This window comes from Telopea speciosissima, chromosome 3 (assembly GCF_018873765.1).
Source record: "Telopea speciosissima isolate NSW1024214 ecotype Mountain lineage chromosome 3, Tspe_v1, whole genome shotgun sequence".
NCBI classification, from domain to species: Eukaryota; Viridiplantae; Streptophyta; class Magnoliopsida; order Proteales; family Proteaceae; genus Telopea; species Telopea speciosissima.
In genome coordinates, this window is record NC_057918.1 from 71,131,560 (window position 1) to 71,151,703 (window position 20,144).

Here is a 20,144-nt window from a genome sequence, read left to right on the forward strand (position 1 = left end):
GATGAGTGGCTAGAGTTGAGGGATCTAGTGAATAACACAACCTAGTTGTATCTGTAGAATAACACTCTTCGTGAGGCAATCACGTTGGTAGATTTAGAGGAAATCTGGGCTAAGCTAGAGAACATATACAAGTTCGGGTTAATGACAAACCGAGTATTTTTTTTATAAAACAATTGTATAGTCTTCAATTGTTACTGGGAGCAAACTTTGAGGTTCATTTCGATGAATTCAACAAGATATTGATGGAATTTTATGCTTTAAATATTAAGATCGAGGAGGGGGATAAGTTACTTCTCTTGTTTGTTTCGTTACTTTCTTCATTTGATCACACTGTGACTATACTTTTGTATTAGTAATGATACTCTTAAACTTAACAAAGTTATTACTACTTTACTAATGAATGAGGCATGATGAAGAAGTAGTGTTAAGGGGATGTCAAAAGAGGATATGCTTTGGTTACAATAGGTGTTGCATGAGAAAAAAGGCATGTCAAATGAGAGAAAGAAGGAGTTTGATAAGAATAAGAGTCGTTCTAAGTTGAAAAGTCAAAAATAACTTATTATTAGCACGAGGGGGTCATAAAAAGAGAAATTGTCCAAAGCATAAGTTAGATGAAAAATAAGAGAAGGATAAAAAGGAGAATGAAGATAAATCATTCAAAGTTACTACCTTTGAAGGGTTTTAGGGTGATGGAGATGTCTATCTCACTATTTCTTGAGGTACAAAAGCGTCAAATTGAATACTATATTCAAATGGTAAATAATGCTAAAAGCAAGATTGTCGAGATTGAGAATATGTAGATCCATTGTGCAATGTTTGACTAAGGTTAGACACGTGTCAAATCTAAAGTAAAATCTGGTTCAACTGGAAACACTAGATTCGAAAGGTTATAGATGCTCATTTGAAGGTACAATTCTCAAAATTTCTAGAAGAGCCATAGTTGTGATGTAGGGATATATAGTTAAGAAATGTATAGACTTAGAGGGAGTGCTGAAATAGTTGGAAATACTTTTAGAACTCAGGTAAGAGGTACAAGTGGACGATGAAGACTACAAAAAGTTCACGCTATGAACAAATGCAGATCTAGCGAGAAACAGGTCTCTTTCGCTTTAGATTTCATGAGAATAATCAAGTTGCACAGTAAGAGGTAAAAGTCACATCACATCATGTGGCAGTGAGCTATGAGGGGCATTGGACGAGGGTGTGTGACATGTGGTTTGGGTGTGGCGGTTAGGCAAAGATAATAGGGGGTTTTGCAAAATCTACATCAACATTGTTTTTTCTTAGGGTAGCTTGCAGAATCCAAGCCTAGGTGGAGACTTATTCAAATTGTGCCTTATATTCTACAAGGCTCGCACAATTATTAGTGAGCTTGTATATGTTTTATGAGGTCGCATATAGATCCACTACATCTACATGGGTAAATTGTAATTGCGTGGTAGTCACAAGATACGAAAAACCCTTAGAAGATTAGGCATGGCCAAGAGATTTAATATTTTCTAGTTGATAGAAAAATTCTCTAGTTCTAGTCATTCATGCGATAAGTTCCTTGTATTTACATGTGAGTGTTTTCGCTTTTTTCTCATGTTTGCTTACTCGACTACAATTTTAGTTCTAGGGATTTGTCTTGGCCGATATTGATCCGGATCGCCCAAAATCGAGACTGGTCAAACAGATTTGCCTTTGTTTTCTTTTTAAAAAATCTTTTTTTTTTTTTTTGACATTTTTACTCTTGGTCGTACCAATCTGATCTGACACAAATCGCCCAAAATCGGGATTACCTTTGGCTGATACCGATCAATCCGGGCGATTCCGCCGATCCGAGACTGGTTCCTGGAACCTTGCTCTCGTCCCAACACCAAGATGGCAAGATCCCATGCCACTACTCTTTTACAAAACCATGCTATAAAGTAAAAAGTGTATAGAGCAAGGCAAGTTCGATTGCCGTTGGAGGGAGAAGTGAGAACAAGAGATTTGCGCATCGTGATAGACGGGGAACGTTGATCACAAACAGAAACAATAACTTGCACCCCTGCCGTTCTTCCTTCTGAAATTATAATCTGTGATGAGGTGGAGACCTCTGTCCCTTGTCAAAAAAAAAACCAAGAGACCTCTGTCATCACCCAGTACCCTCTCTCTTGCAGGAGAGCAGTCTCGTCTATTTGAGAAGAAATGGATTAGTATTCGTAGATCGAATGGAGCAGGAAGTGGAAGGACAAGTTGTCTTCGAGCAGTCAGCATTTGCAGAAGACTCTTCTTGACCACGGGTCTCCAACAAAAACTTGAAACGTACTCTCTCCTTCCTTCCTTCCTTCCTTCGAGACCTGATTCACCCCACCCATGATAAGCCGTAGACCCTACAATCCAACACCCTTTGTGGTATTTTAAACAAAAGATTCTACAAACAGTAACAGTGGAGTGCCCTGGAAGATGTCTGATGCACCCCCACAGCTCAACACATGGCTAAGATGATGTTCGGATGGCGAGGATAGATACGCACACATTTGAGCATGGTACAACATGCTGTGGAGAGAAACCCGATCCTTAAAACTGTTGCTGCCGCAACGATTTTGGTGAGTTGCCCAATGGTTTTTAATCAATGACAAGTCCAGGAGCAACCTCATCAAGATACCAACCAAATTGCTACTTTGTGACATTCAGAAAAGAAAGAACCATGAAAATACTATGGCAAGGCAAACCATTCTCTCTCAACTTTAGTGGTTAATTTAAACCCATCAACAGCTAGTGATTTTACAGAACAAATTTAGAATATAAAAAAAGGGGGGAGGGAGGGGGTATGAATTAAGATTTAAAAAAAAAAACAAAAAAAAACCAATAATGGTCAAAGAGATTATACGACAGCACGCAACTTGTCAGCAACATAGAGTAGGTGACTGATATTCGTTGATGGGTAGTGCTGAAGAAGCTTGAGATTTGAAGTGAAATCACCCGCAAGTAAACGCCTCCGGACAAGAATCAGCATGGCACAGCATATTCTGAGCAGGGTTTCCTGCAGGTGCAAGAGAGTATAGTTTTTCGTTCTCAAATGCTATAAGTCTTCAATGCTGGAAAATATTAAATCTGTAAACTAGGGGCATTTGTTAATTGAACTTCTTCATACTGTGGTGCATGTACGGGTCAGTGTCCCTCCAATTTGTATCAGTAACATTACTTAGGTGTTTAAGTTTCAGCTCCATTTATTTTCAATTAGTTCTATTATTTATGTACTATGTTAGGCTCATCATTTGTAGCATCATCCATCTCATACATGCATGTATGCCGTCCAGGACCCCAGGTAAGGGAAGATCAGACTCCTATGTTCCTTCCACCAAACTTTTCCTTGGAGGCGTACTAGCCAAAAAACACAACAAAAAAAACAAAGGGGAGGAGGGCGGGGAAGTTATGTTTCTATGGCACCAGGCTATTTTTCTCATAGTTGAGCCTGTTACTAAAGGCATGTACGTCTTGCCCTCAATAATGGCTGGGTGACCACAATAATTGAAGGTGAGTTGCAGTTGGTGTTTAGATGCTTTCAAAGCACACTATGTTGGTCCCTGGTGTCATATGCACATCATCAGGAGAGCTGGATTGGTATGCTCTAAAGGGAACTTTTTGCTTTTTTGAAGGTTATGTTCTGAAGAGTCTGGTGCCATGTGCATAAAGATTGCCTGGTCACACCAACCTGGAAGCCTATGCTTTGCTAACTCCCTAGAAAATGGGTTCACCAAGGCTAGCATGACTAGGCAATTTTTGTACGCCAGTCTGTTCCCCATCATGTACTCCTCTCTCTGAGGTTATCTAGCTTCAACCTTTTTTCTGTTGTTGTACTTTATCCGTAGTATCCCCCCCCCCCAAAAAAAAATTATAAAAAAGGCTTTCTGCCAAAGCAGAACCAACTGACTGGAAGAAAAATGGCCACCAACCTGAGGACCCTCAGGGTCACTTAAAAGTGTGTCCCAAATATGAAGAATCTCTGTGAAATTGAATTCTTGAGTCAACAGTAGGGTTATCCATCTAAATGCGTAGAATTGTGGATTGACCTGCAAGGCATTCGGACAAACAAGGTCAAGCCAGCTTATAATTGATTTTTGTTTTCTGGAATACATGTTGAAGCTTATGAACTACCAAGTTAAACAAGGTCAGAACTTTAATGGCACAGACGATTCTAACCAATGTTCCAATAATTAAGCAAGAAGAATCAATCAAAAGACGTATTGACCATGTCTTTTTTAGCACCATGGACTATGGATTTAGTATATAGCATATATGTTTCCTGAAGCTCATCAAATCCATCCTCTAACACTAAAGGGAAATTTAATCAAATGGTTTGCCAATGCAATCCATCTTACATAAGTAGGGCTGAACCCAACAACAATAGTTCTAATCTCCCAACATAGAGAACTGGATGACAAGCAAAATATTCACATTTTATAAGATTCTAGGGTTTATTCACGGAAAGTTCATATTAAAATCATGTGATTTGGTAGAATTCACTATGGTAACTGGAATGGTGCCTCTCATCACTGGCATGTATGCCACAAGAAGTGGAAGCCAATCCAAAGTAACGTCTTCAACAGAGCTCGGTGATCACTATCAGCATCAATGCTACCATGGGGAACATATGAAGGCTGACCGAACCAAATTTCTAATGAACCTACAATATGATATGCCATATGAAAAGCTGCCCGAATTAGCATAACTCTAGCCACTTGGAACCTCCCTCTTCCCCCAGCCCAATGTTAGATAATTGGGCCCATTATTAATTTTAGCCATGAAGAAGATTGAAAACTCTGGTCAGTAAAATTATATCTGGTAGGGATAGAGTATCCTTTGCAGAGAATGCCTGCTGAATGGTGTCTTAAGCCAAAAAATTATTAAATAAAACAAAAACAGAGAAATTAAGTCACAAATATTAGAAATTTAATTCTACTAGGAAGATTCGGCATCTTAACTATCTTACTTTGGTTGTGACCTCAAGATGACGCCAAAGCTCTTCATCATGCTCCTTCAAAAGCTTTGATAACCTTGTAATCGTGGAACGGATACCAACAATACTATTGTCAAGTTGCTGACAAAAATTGTCACGGAATCCACTTAACAACTCAACAAAACAAAAAAATGTGTCTGCTTCTGCAGAGGCCTGCAAAAAAATAATATAATTATAAATCTAGCGACTCCAGATAGGAAATTATAGCCTAAAATCAGATATTCTTCTTTCCCACCCCCTTCGAAAGCCAATCTTCAAGAAATTGCATTGGGCATGCATTTTCTCCCTGTTCCTTATCCATTGGAAACATAAAAAAGCTAGTAAATAATGCAAAAAGAAGTCTCGTTCTACTTATCCAAAAAGGGAGAATGTTTCCTGGTCAGCCAACCTACAGAAGCTTATCTGGTTGGTCCATAACTATCTACCATGGCATGTAAGATGAGGCCCGGATCTTGTGGACAGGCAGATCCCACCCATGCTCATATGTCAAATTTCAGCCCAAACTGAGTAGAAGAAGTGGCAAGATCAAGCTTTGAACATCCACGATTACCAAGAGGGCACACACCAAGACATAGAGTACACAGAGGGTGCATTCCAATAGGGGTAATATGATTTAATTTGGTTCTAAATTTGAGACATGACCAGTCCAGACCTAGCCCTCTCAGTCCAACAGTTGGAATTGCCACATCATCCTGCCATGTGGTAGAACTAAGGGGACCACCAAGAGACTTTTCTAGGCTAGACCATCTAAAGAAAATGTTCTCATTAAAGTAAAAAAGTAAGTCACTTTCTACAAATTGAGTCTCAGACTGAAAGAAACATTATGATGTCATGAGGATAGTTTATTTTTAATATAAAAGACACCTCAAAATGAAGTACTATGATCTTAACATTTTATTTAGAAGTATAACATAATAAATAAATATAGAATGTCATCCTCACCGCAATTTCTTCATCTGGGTCATTCCTGAATACATAGAACAAAGGTGCCAAAACTTCATTCATCCCCTGTACATATCTAATACCCGGATTCAACTTTGCAAATACTATCAATATATTTTTCAAGGCATCCTGAAAAAAATGAGAAAACATTGTTAACTTGGAAAAACGAATAATGTCAATGCTTGATCTTGTGCCAAATAATTAGTGCTGACCTGATTTGATCTCGCAATGGAAGAGTCCCCTGAGAAAAAGTGCATGTCTGGATGCGTCCGCTTCACATCCCGGTCAATTTGCTCTATGATTTCTGTGTCCTGTACAATACAATTGTTGTCACTGATAATTACTAAAAAAGGACAATAGACACTGGGTACATGCCAAAAGACCACTGTTCCTAGTGTTTCTGTGTCAAGATTGGATAATGCTAAACAAATGGCATCCAATACAGTAGCCAAGGTCACTAGAAAAAGTACCTGGAAGAATTGATTCCAAATACTGGTCGTTCCAAGGCTCAATGGATGCTCTCCATGAGGAATTTCTGATCTTGGAAGCAAGCCTCTCCGTTCACATTTTGACTCATCATTTTCAAGACCAGCGGATTTGTCCAGCTTCCTTGTGATTTCTGACTGACTAGCCACAGAAACATTCAGAAAATCCACAACTCTATAAAGATAAAAAGCAAGAAGACTCAACAAATGCAAATGAAGAAATTTTGGGCTCAGACTTGGTTTCTAAATGCATTAAGCTTTTCCTTGTGCCAGTTATTAACAAGAAGACAGGAAGAAAAGTTGGAGCTAACTCCACCATTTCAGTATTGAACTTGGTAATCATGTAGCCATCCAAGGCATAAATCAGGATGATTCAATTAATGGGGCAACTCCATAATAGGTTGTATCCAAAAAGTCATACTCACAGTGAAATTATTTCTGTTCAATGAGGGAAAATGTTTACATAATAGAGAGACATGATCATTGAATTAACTGGATTACGGGGCTCTGGCTCATCCAAAAAGTGAACCAACAACTTAAAGGACCTCATTCACGACTAGGTTGGTCATGTTAAAATCATTTCAACGATCATATTTCTTCAAAAGACATTTCCAAAAACTAAAACTAAATGAGTGAAACATTGTTACCTTAATTGCAAACGAAATAATGGTCAAAATACTTAAAAAAAAAGAGATCAAACTGGTCGCATTATGTACAACGCTCAAAATTACTTACAGGATTCACCAGAAGTTCCTCTTTAAAACGCTTGTACTGAGAGCGTTTTTTAGTCAGCTCAGTCGCCCACAAGCTGCGATCACATGGCAAATACCCTAGTAGGATCTGTCCACCATTAAAATAAATTACTGTGATATTCCATCCATCCTCTCAATTTTAATTTCAAACAAATAAAAGAAGAAACATTGGTTTCGTATTCTGCTTCCCGTGACATTATGGCAAAATTCACAAGTCCCAATCGAACTCAAAATAAGGTGATTAAATTCAAAAGTATGATCGATTCCATAAAACAATTTGAAGAAAAAAATTTAATACCTTCCACACTGTATGGCGGATTCCAGCCCCAGCTGGTATCCCATGCGATGCTAATCTCCTCAACTCGCGCAAATTTATAACCTTCCTCGAAAGCTGAATCAAAACACATAAGCAATGAATAAAACCCCAAACTTACAAAATTCAAATATGAACACCAAAAACAAGAATCCAACCTCGGCTAAGAGCTGAGATTGGCGAGAGATGTCCTCATGTGAGATAGTGCTTTGTTCATCATCCCGTTCGGAATCTTTGATCTCCGGTTTCGGCGCTTCTTCTGGTTCTTGTTGGGGTTTGGGAGGACGCTCAGGAATCGGTGGTTCGGTGGCAGGTTCGGACGTGGGAATTGAAAGTTTGGAAGCGTATCGGAGGAGACGCTCGTCGTCGATTGAAGGATTAGAAGACCATAGAGAATTGTTGAGCCACTCTGGTACGCGCTTCTTTACCATTGCCGATTGGATTGGTTCGTTCTTCACCACTCTTCTATCCGGTCCTCGAACATTTCTGAGTCTTCTGACACTCACTCTCTCTCTCTCTCTCTCCAAATCTCTTCTAGGGTTTCTGAGGTGTAAATGTTTCCACTTCTTCTCCGTTTCAGCAAAAACGCCAAACGGGGCCACAGAAAGTACGAGAAAGATTGAAAGAGGGAGTAATTCGGTTTTTCTTCTTAATCCAATTTTGTGTAGGATAGTCCAAAAAAAAAAAAAAAAAAAATTTGTTATAATTTAGACAATCAAGCAAACAGTCCCCACTCCCCAAGGCCTAATTAAATAATGTGGAAAATCATTACCCCAAAAAAAATGAAATTTAAATAATATGGAAAAGGAAAGTCCCTACACCCTAAATCTAAACCGGATTAGACCGGATGCAAACCATGGTTCGTAATCTTGGGATCGGTCTCAATAGCCCAGAATTGGGTCGAACTGGATGCATTAGCCCTTGATTTTTAATAAAAATCAGTTTTTATTATCTTTTGGGATTGGTCTCGGCAGATACTGATCTGATCTAGACAAATTCATTGATTTGAGACAGATACCTCAAACCATGATGTAGACCGAAATGTAGGGCTGTAAATGGATAACCGAAAATTCGAATTTGATCCACATTTGTATTCATTTAGAGATATCCGAAAAAACAATTACATCCAAATACACCGATTAAAATCCGTTTGGAAAAAAAATCTGAATACCTAACAATATAAAATTAAGTAAATAATGTTCTTGAGGGTTTTTGAAGATTCAACAGGTTCTAGAATATGAGGAAAAGAGAATCATGATCTAAGAAATTAGATTGAGAGTGAATTGTATCCGCTAGGGGGAGGACGGTCCAGGTTACACAAGGTAGAGATGTAAACGGATGATTGAGAATCCAAATTCGATCCGCATCCAAATCCGTTTAGAGGTATCTGTATTCAGCCAGGGAATATCTAGATCCAATCACATCTGATCCATATCCGAGCTGAATCCGATCCGTTTACAAGCCTAATGAAATGGTCCATCCATCTCTCATATTGTTAAAAACAATTTTTTGTCACAATCTCAAACCATCGCAAAGCGGCAGTCGTATCAGTTTGGATTGGACTGTTTTGCTCTTTAAAAGACCAATACTTAGGTGTTTTTGGTCATTTTACCCTCTTTTGTTTTGATACCACCAGTATGGTACTAGTCAGGTATTAGTAACGGTGACGAACAAAAGTGATACGAATCGGCTGATCTGATACCAATACCTAAAATCATGGGTGGGATTAACAGGTCTGAGTTTGATGCATAAATATTAGCTGCTAAGGCCAACCGGTCCAACCAGATGGTTTGATTTGGGCTTTCTCCATGTTTATCTGATTGGGTGCAATGGAATGGCAAGAAGCATGCTTGAATAATAATAATGGCTGGATATGGGGAGAATTATATGGGGGCCCGCCGAGTGTTGTTTGAAAGCCCATAGAGTATTAATATAGTAATGTGTTAGAACTGGTTGGAAGATAATATGGGCCATGTATGTGATGGAAAGTGATTCTTATTGGGCTTTGGGTGGGCCTTATTACTGGATTTTCTTCTTGTTGACATCTATTGTCCTTGGTTTGTTGTCGTTGGAAAGATTAGAACAACTAACTCAGCACAATAATTTAATGGCAAATAAACCTGATGGGCCTAACTTTACCTCACAAGTCAAAAAGGGACGAAGTGGTGGACCATGGTGGGTCCTAGTTTGATCCACCTCATTGCCTGCCCATATTGGTTAATAGGGTTTGTAAGGATCCCTAAGTGGGTTAAGCTGGTGTTTGGCATGTAATAAACTATTAAGCCATGATCTGTCCCACCTTACCCAACGAGGCCTGCCTATGGGTTACCTGTAAGATTAGGAAATCTCCCTAAATGTTTCATGGGTTGACAGGAATCTAAGGTTGAAAAGATACCAAATTTTGATTAATACTTGCTAGGTAAAGTGAGCAATGTTCCAGTTTGTATATAAGAAAGTTGCCCCAAAATTGTTCTCTCTCTTTTAGTTTGAATATGAGAAAGTTGCCCCAAAATTGTTCTCTCTCTTTTAGTTTGAATATGAGAAAGTTGCCCCAAAATTTCTCTCATTGTTATATACCAAGGGGATTAAAATGCTGGTAATCCATAACTATATTGAGATAAAAACACACCATTGAAATGATATCTTTGACATCTAACTGGCAAAGACAACAGTGGACTCCACAGTTAAAATTTTCAATCGAAATGTAGAAATTTCGACAAAATATTTCGGTTTTCAACACTTGTTGAAACAAAATGACATGAGAATTGAGGGATCTTCAATGTTTTGTTTTTCAGTGAAAGACCATATTTCGGTGTCATTTTCGGCCATTTTGATAGTATGTTTGGACCTTTTTTTGTTACATCAAAAACCATTTTGGTGTTATTTTGGCCATTGCGGAGGTATATTTTGTTTTTTCAACCAAAGTCAAAATTCTAGTCGAAACTTGAAACTGGTATTTGGAATCTTGAGTGGAATTAACTATAAAAAAATGTGTGGTGGATCTGTTTTTTGTTTGTTTAAAGATATCTATTCATTAGCACGTGTGTAACAAATGTAGGTTGAGCTACAACCTCCTACAAACCATGGAGTGGATAATGGCTAAGTTGTTGTACACATGATGGATAGGGTCTTCCTAGCTAGAGTATCTGCTAGAACATTAGCATCTTTAGAAATATGTGAAAATGAGCAAACTCTAAGACAAGAAGCTAGGTACAAAATATCATTGAAGATAGCCTGATTTTCAATAGGGCGCGGACTTGAAGGCCTGAGGATAAGTTGGATAACCCTTTTGCAATTAGATTCAACCAGAAGATCATCGATGCAAAGGCCAACAACTTCAAGAAGACGTGCTCGGATGGCTAAGGCTTCGCCTGTTAATACATTGTCAAACGAAATGATCACAAACTTTGCAAAGGTAATAGCACCTTGGTGATCACGGATTGCGAAACCCAAACCACTCTTTTCCTTATTCGTAGCCATAGATGCATCACAGTTTAGCTTTAGGAAGGGATGGCTTAGGGGAGACCAGTCCTTTGGAGTTGAAGGGGAAGAATGAACACAGGGGTGTTGCTCAATGACCTGGGCATCCAAATATTGGGAGAGAGCAACTTAGGCCTTATTTATGACTTCTTGCGGCAACCACTTTCGATGCCCAAAATTTTTATCATTCTGAGCCCTCCATAAGGTCCAAAGAATGAAACTGCAAAGGCACAAGAAAATCCTACAATCTCTCTTTGACCGGTGCTGAACTTTACTCCATTCTTCGATAAAATCAGCCAGTTTGAGATTGTTTCGCTGTGAGATTCACAATGATATGGCTGATCCAAACCAAGTGGCCTGCACAAAGGGCAATAAAATAGAATGTGTTCCATAGTTTCCAATTCAACATTGCACCTTACACAGCAGGGATTAACACGAAAACGACAATGTTGGAGAGCTTCCTCTGAGGTTACCCCTTTCGAGCAAACACGCTAGAGAAAGGTTTTCACTTTAGGTAGCGTAGGTCATTTTCAGATCTCCTGTCAAATAGATAAGGGAGTAGCTATGGGTTCCGTGACCTCCAGATGTGGGTTTCTCCACCTTGTGGGCGGGATCCGTTTGATTCGGGGTCCCTTTGGCGACAGGGGTGAATTGTTGTTAAGATTCATTATTAAAATGGGGGTTTGGGATCATGCTACATATTAAAATAGAAGGAGTTGTCACCTAGGATTCGGGCCTAGGACCCAATGGTGGTAGCTCCATTCAGAGTGAGTGGAAAGGGCTACATGATTCCGTATGGTCTAGTTAGAGAGTGGGCGTAAGTGGTCAGGTTACGAGAGTGGAAATATATTCGCACCCCATGTCGAGCGGTTAAACTGGTCTTTCTACTATATGTTTGATTTAAAAAATTCTCCCATAATGATATGTCCTATACCAACATGCAAGGGTAACTTGAAATACATTAATTATGAGAAAGAAAAGTAAACATGTTATTTTTGTAAATTAAAGAAAATACTATGTACACTAAAACAAATTACTTTAATGGTCTACTTTGTGCCAAAAGTAAGGGGAAAAGTGGAGATGTATATTTGCGTAAAACCAACAAAATAAGTAGAAATACAAAAAGATGCGAAAAGTGTCTCCGAGCTCAGGTGGAGACGGACGAACGACTTATCTCTCTCTTATCGGACAGAGTAACAGCTATGTAAGATGGGTTTGGGTTACTTGGCCTTTAGGCAGAGTAACGACTGTAAAGCAGACTTTTGCTACTCGGACTTTGGGCAAAATAACGACGTCACGGGTGGTTTCAGGAGCCTATTACTTGAACTTCAGATAGAGTAACGACATCACATGGGACCAATGGAGGCTACTTGAAGGGGTTTGATGAAAAAATTGGCAAATCGGGATGAAAATGGGTAAAAAGAAAGGATTTTGTTTGCTTGGGCTGCAAATAAAGTAATGGGAGTGCGGGTTTCGAGGCGAAAGTTGGGCGAAACTCTGAAACGGGCTAAAATAGACCTCTATGACACTCAAAATGCCAAAAAATGGTTGGGATACGATTCCCGAAAAGGTTTGCAGGTGTTTTTAAGGTGGGGGTCCCTCTATTAATAGGGGGCCCTAGGATTTGGCAGCATTGCGGAAAGGGGATTGTAGCGTCATGGGGACCGTAGAGAAAAATACCCCTGTAATGCCATATGTTCAGAGCCGCAGATTGCTCCGAGCGCCAAGTCCAAAAATAGACGGGTATTTTTGGTTTTTTTTTTGTGTTTTTAGGTCCTTTTTGCCTCTTTTTTTTTTGGGTTCTTGTTCCCTTTTGACACTTTATAAAAAAAATTTGTGGGGGGACCGCCGTGGTTGAGAAAGCTCCTTCAGCATTTAGTAAAAATGGTGTTATAAATCATTTTTAGGGATGTGGGGGTGATATGGCTTAAGTGCAGGTGCAAGATTAGAGATACTGATGTTTGTCCATGTCTTGTTGTTGTCATCATGGGGGGGGGGCTGACAAAAATTCAGCGTCTACAGTAGCAGCCCAAGAGCTAACTTTGGAAGAGAAAGATTGTTCTACCATTTTTTTTCTTGAGGTTATTTAACATTACATAAGTTGACTTAACTGAATATACTTTATTCTTTAGTACTCCCAAGCCAAACAATCCTCTCAAGGGTTTGATAGTGCAACAAATCCCACCACTGACAAGTATGGAGTATTTAATAGATGTTACCGACCCCATAATAAGTGAGACAAATTTATCACTGAACCCAATTGAGGAAGGAGTCGTCTAATAAAGGACCATTCAATGCGGTCATAACCCCTCTCATGTCAAGTTTGATTGTTGCAAACCGCTTCTTCTCTTTTTTTCTTGTATTCAATATAATGGCAAGACTCCGAGAGATCACTTAGGACAGAGGCCAATTGAGACTCCGAGAGATCACTTAGGGCAACACCGAATGAAGCCTCACTGCCAACACTTTAGAAACCACATTGGTCACTACTTTACATAAGCTTATCAGTCCGTAATAATCAATGGTCTAAAGACACCCAACCTTAGGAATTAATATTAGGGTATCATTGTTATGGAGTGGTAATATCCTGAAGAGGAAAAAAAAAAAAACAGAGATAAAAGTACACAGGTCTACACTTGTTAAATCCCAAAGTTTTTGGGAAAAGATGGGAGGAAAATCGTTCGCACATGGAGCTTTAAAGGGTCTGCGGCTGAAGAACGCCGCTTTGATCTCCTTAACCAACGGTGGAGCACATAACATATTATTGTCAGCCTAAGAAACATTTGGTTCAATGTAAGTCATGACCAAATCAAGAGCATTTTCATTCACCCCTTGGAAGATTTCTTTGTATTGAGAAAAAAATTCATCATACACTTCCTTCTTTGTCGTATTCCATTGACCAGATTGAAGCTATAATCTCAAAATACGATTATGATTTCTTCTCTAAATAGTGCTAGAGTGAAAGAAAGTTGTGTTCATATCTCCTCCCTGCAACCACAACACTCTTGACTTTTGAAGCCAAAAGTCCTTCACATTTAAAAAGCTCTTTGAGGGCATTAGAGATGTCATTCTTTTCAGATTGAGTAGCAACCGAACATGGTGGGTAGACCATAAGATCAGTTATCTATTGATTTTTATAAAGTAGTGATTTTGTTAAGGGAGAAGGTTGGGCATGCCACTAGCTTTCGGTAAGCTAACGGCATGCACCAATCACAAGACTGGACACAAGAGGGTAAAGGATCTTTTCCTAAAGAGGAGCAAAGAGGATGACAAATACTGGGCACCCTGGTGGAGTGCCCAACCTTTACCCTCTTATTAAAAAAATTGAGGACCCAAGTTTTATGCACGACCATGTACATATAAGGTTGTAGGCATCATCCCTTCGTCCAATAAGGGGCAAATATGATATTTCACACCCTCCCCTCTCCCCTATTTAACAGTCAAAGCATGGCTGTGTACGTATATGATTATGTGCAAAATAATTTTTTAAATAATTCTCCTAAAATAAATCAAAATAATACAAAAACTATAGGGAGAGAGTTCCCTATACGGATAGTGTAAGATTGAATTTACCCACTACGAGCAATAAGGGGTTAGATCATTTCCATGAGGCCCACATAGTCAGAACAGGAGAAGAAATGTCAGTGTGGGCCTCACTATTTATTATGTGAGGAGGGTATAAAGGAATCTGTACAAGGGCAGTGTACCAATCTTTTTACCAAATCTATAATAGGGTTAAGACTCAATTATGTATTACGGTAAAAAATCGTTATTTATGTGGAAACTTTAATGAGCACATGTTCATAAGTTCCAAAACAGAGGGATAAAATAGTCATTTGCTTTGTTGTTAGAAAAGCAAGCATTTTCTTCTTCTTCTTCTTCCTACAACCCTACCACCACCATCCTGTCTCATAATCCCGTCTACCTATCCCTATGGCCTTGTTTAACCCTCCACACCCCACCCCCTCCACCCTGGCCATCCTGTCCCGCAGCCCTGCCCCAAACAACCACCCAGTCCCTAACCTACACCCCCGCCCATGCGATCCCAAACCACCACCTTGTCGCTATCCCAATACCCACCCTCGAACCTGCATCTGATGGATTAATAAAAAAGGAAAGTTGCAAGCTGACTGCAGTCGCAACCAACCAGCGAAGCCGGTGCTATCACCATGTTACGAATCGTTCAAACCTATATTTTGCTAATTAAAAAAAATTTGTAACATAATACTGTGCTACGGTTTTGTGAAGAAATTGAGATGGATGAAGGGAGAATCCATTCACCCACTACTATGGGCCCTGGACCCATGTCTTCATTACAGGTTAAGTTTAATGCTATCCTTTAGAATTTTTATCCTCTCAAGTGCGATGCACTGCCCAGTGCATCTTACTTGAGAATCCAACGATGGCCATGAGACTGAGAGGATCAACTTTAAAGGTGCACCATCAAATGCACAATTTTTCATACTTAAAGTCAATTTTTCACTACAAGAAAATCCATTCTTAGTGACATTTTTTTTCCTACCAAAATCGTATTCCATCAATAAAAATAAGGGCGACGATTGAATAATTTGTCGCCAAGCGCATTGTAGTCGAAAATAGACGACGATAAAATGATATTTGGCGATAGAAATTTTTTCTACCATCATCAAAATCATTGCCTAAAAAACCTTTTGTTGTAGTGTCATAAAAAAATTTATAAAAATTATTTACACCTAGGTAGTTACCAAACGGTTTCTCATTCCATCCTCATTATGTGTAATGGTTACCAAATGGTTTTCAAATTTTTTTTTATTAAAAATAGTTTTGACTAATGATTTTTTCTAATAAACCATAAACAAAAATCATAAATGATACCAAAGATAGCTTTAGTTCATGGTATCAGATTGAGTATTGATCAGTTTTGAAACTAATTCTGATACTAATACATATCGGTCAGTCTCAGCCATCGTAGAAATTTTCTTTTCCCTTCACATATATTAGGGGTATCAACGGGTCGGTTCGGTCTGGTTTCGGTTCAGGCTTTTCGGTTTCGGTGTGACTTTTATAGAAATCGAAACCAAACCATTAAGAAATGTTCAGTTTCGATTTCGATGCGGTTTAGTTTTGTGTCGGTTTCGATTTATGATAACGGGTTGATATCGATTTGGATTCGGTTCGGTACCAATTTTATATAACTAGTAAGGTCCAATTAGTGTTTATTTTTCTTCTATTTCTCTTTTAACTACATAAAATATTTCAAATACAATGCATCTTTCCATCCTATGTCCTATGGCCTATGAATTCAATTGGTTGGGTAATCAGGCTTGAGGCTTGATTGCTTGAACAATGAACTCTTGAAGTGTCGTTGAGTGGCTAAGGAGTAAGGACTGAGGAGTGAGGCCGCTGCCACCGTTGAGCCGCTGAGAGAGTGAGAGTTGAGAACTTGAGACGAGAGAGTGAAAGTGAAAGTGATTAGGGCATTTAGGGGGCAATGGGGCATTACGCATTAGGCATTTACTGATTTTCATTTACTCATTTATCGGGTCGGTTCGGTTTGGGTTCGGGTCTAACGGTTCGGGCCACCGATGCACCGTCGGGCTAGCCCTAACCGATGCTCCCTGGATCCACAAACCGAACCTGAACCAGAACCAATAAGAGATAGGTCCGGTGTGGTCCGGGTTCATTCGGGCCTGTTTTATCGGTTCGGGTTGGGTATTAACACCCCTAATAGATATCAATAGCAACATTATTTTGACTATCTTACCCTCTGTTTGTATCATATCGCAGATCCAATATCGGTCAGATATCGATATTAGTGTCAACTGATACTAATATCAATCCACCGATTTTATACCAATTTCTAGTTCTAAAACTTAAATAGAAAATAATCCAAAAGAGATTAAAGCACTATGAACATATAAGACTGTGAATTCTACAAACCACTTATCTAACTTACATGTAAACTTCAAAAAAATGTGAAAAATAAAAAATTAAACATTTTATACCACTTATCTAACTTACATGTAAACTTCAAAAAAATGTGAAAAATAAAAAATTAAACATTTTATCCATGTGTGAGGAGGGATACTTCATAGAATTCGTAACCCGCTCAATGTTAGCATTCGTCATAAAACAATTGCAATAATGGGATTGATATAAAGTCAATCCGACTGAGATGTTCTTAAACTTAGAACTATTAAACTACTCCCTTGTCACTCTCACATTATAATCTGTCAGCAAGATCATGGTAATACTAGTATAATATAACGGGAGAAGTTTCTCCGAGCAAATGGCATTGGAAGCGCACCACATAGAAAATGATATCATACGTTGGAGGGCAGCAAGTCATTTTAGGTGAGGAGGAGAGAGATAGATACAGAGGTGCCAGTCTACCTTATCCTAACGGCTTAGAGAACCTTTTTCCATAATATAAATAGTGAAAAATGTTGGGGCAGACCACGTCCAGACATAGTGGGGGCAAAATGACCACCGCCCCCCATGAAAGGCAAAAATCTCGACCCCCCCCCCCGAGATGCCAGTGTGTGCATGGCCCTTGAGCTCCCCCTATAAATAGGGATGTTTTTTTTTTCCATATAAATAATTCATTTTTTGGTAAGAGATTGCCGTGTTATACTTGCACCAACACGAGGGCAGAGCACGTGCAAAGAGATCTACCTAAATGACATATTTTATTTAATTGCGGTTGATTGGTATATTCACATGATCCTGTGTTGGCACAAGATCCACGCAATCGGTTAGAGTTATTTTTTCCCTTATTATTTTTTGTTGAGACTAATATAAATTATTCATACACGGTGGTGATAGGTAAAAATGTAAGTAGGCAGTTATCACTAGGTCTAATTGATATCCATAATTTAGATATGATCCACCACATTGGATTTTTCCTCACGTCAGCTGTCCAACTAGTTTGAAAAAATAATATTAATAAAAAACTTTTTCTTCGTAACTCAATCCACCAATGGTAACAGATGCTTGCGTTAAGCCCCATATATTAAGAGTATCAATTTTGGAACTGAAATCAAATATTGAAATCGAAATTTGCCGTTTAAAATCGTACCAAATGGAACCGAATAAGAATCAATATGGTTTTGGTATCAAGAAATTCGGTGTGGTATGATTTTGGTATGTAAGACAAAATCGTTTGGTACTAACCATGCTGTACCGAATTACTTATTCCTAAACCAAACCGGATATACACATGTATAGTAACTATAAATTATGTATCTTATATATTATATATAAGATTCTTACCAAAAATATATATATATATTATATATAAGATATGGTTTATGAAACCGTATAAAAACCGTATCAAACCGAATAAGATACCATTTAAAAATGGAATAAAAACCAAACCGATTAGGTATGGTTTCGGTATTGAAAATTAATTGGAGTTCTCAGTACAGGATGGTTTTGCTTACTACTTTTGTCTCTTGTACTGAATCAAAACTATACCGAATTCCCAAAACCATACCAACTGACACTCTTACCATAAATAGAATGATAAGACTCTTATATTGTATTTTATAGAGGGCCCGATTTTATACACTGATTGTGTACATATAAGATTGTGGACACTTGATCTGATAGGGGGTAGATTTGGTATTACATATGTGGAAGCCATGGTTGTACCCTTTTGCCTTCAGTATAGGGGTGTCAACCAATCGGGCTCGGTCGGGCCAAGCCGGGCCTCACCAATTTTACAAGCTACACCGTGTCCGACCGTTTAGGCATTCGGGCTTGCCTTGGGCGGGCATGGTACTGTTTCATTTCGGTCGGTCGGTCGGTCGGTGTTCGGTCTTTAATCGGGGCAGCCTTATTCGGGCTAAACGGGCCTAAACCGGGTCTAAAATGGGCTAATGAGTCGTTTAACTCAAAACGGTCTCTAAACGGTGTGGGCTTACTAATTGATATCTAACAAAGTAAGATCTAAAAACTAAAACTAAGCCTCATCTCACCTACGTTAAGTGTATCTAACCAATAAATGTCAAAGACCAACAAAGAAACAAACAAAAAAATGGAAATTCGAAGAGAAGGGAAGGGGAAGTTTATAAGTTAATGGGTCGATTAGGTCGGGCTATAACAGGGCGGTCTAGGTCGGGCCTGGAATTGGTCGGTCCGATCGGACGCCCGATGGGCTAGGAACCCACACCGGGACAGCCCGATTACTAAACGTGTCGGGGTTAAGCCCGGCAAGTTTAGTATTCGGGCCGGGCTTTAACCGGGTGAGCTCGATCGGGCCTGGCGGGCCGGGCCTGGAATTGACACCCGTACTTCAGTAGAGCAACAAATTCATTTATGGGAAGTGATTCTCTATCCGGGATCGCAGCCTACGCTGGCGCTCCTTGTGTCTATCTCTCTCCTTCCCAAGACAAGGGGTAAAGATGTCTTTTCACAAGGAGAGAGAGAGAGAGAGAGAGATGGGATGATGGCTTAGGCCATGCTCTCGGACAGAGTTTCTTTTTCCGTTCATTTATTAAGTTGAAAGGTAGTAGTTTTATTTTTTTTTTTAACCCTCAAGGGGTATTCGTCAAGAGTGTGCTCTCAACCTGTATTTCAGTATTTGTTTATCATTGCTACGGGAGGGTCTTTCAAGATGGTGTTCTCTACCTTGGCACACATAAATTTTAAGGAGGAAAAAAACTGTTACGAATAAAATCCCATGTAAGTTGGGGATGTAGAAGGTTCATCTTCTCCCTCAAGCAGAGAAAACTGTGTTAATTAAGTTTGTGCTTAACTCTATTCCCATTTACTGGATGTCCTGTTTCCGTTTTCCTGCGACTGTGTATAATCAGTTAGATGATGTTAATGTCAGATTGTGGAGAGGTTGGACTGGATGTCCTGTTTCCATTTTCCTGCGACAGAGATAATGGGGCCTTGTTAGTGAAGTTAGCTTGGAGATTGATTAATCAACCCCATGCCCTTTGGGCTCAAGTGGTTATGTACTTTCCCAGCTCTTCTCCCTTTAATCATGCGGCTCTTGAGAAGAAAGGCTCTTTAATTTGGGATGGCCTATGTCAGGTTATTCCCATTTTAAGGAAATTAATCTGCAGGAAATTTTTGATTCGATTCCCCTATTAACATTCTGTGTGAGCCATGGATCCCTAATCTTAGGGATTTTAGATTGTCTTGTATTTTTGTGTTACCTGCTAACATGATCTTTGTCAAAGATTTAATGCTTGGTG

The 20,144-nt window shown here is 39.1% G+C and overlaps 1 protein-coding gene across 1 annotated transcript; it reads right to left on the bottom strand.

Moving 5' to 3' along the window:
* Positions 1–2,813: 2,813 nt before the first annotated feature.
* LOC122654810 (TBC1 domain family member 13-like) lies at positions 2,814–8,086 on the bottom strand. Its single transcript, XM_043849068.1, has 9 exons — positions 7,638–8,086; positions 7,465–7,557; positions 7,150–7,254; positions 6,400–6,552; positions 6,142–6,240; positions 5,930–6,058; positions 4,961–5,140; positions 3,924–4,040; positions 2,814–3,010 (listed from the first exon to the last, which is right to left on the bottom strand). Exons 1-9 carry the CDS (start codon positions 7,908–7,910, stop codon positions 2,852–2,854), a joined length of 1,308 nt encoding a protein of 435 aa, XP_043705003.1. The 5' UTR covers positions 7,911–8,086; the 3' UTR covers positions 2,814–2,851.
* Between the last annotated feature and the right edge of the window lie 12,058 nt (positions 8,087–20,144).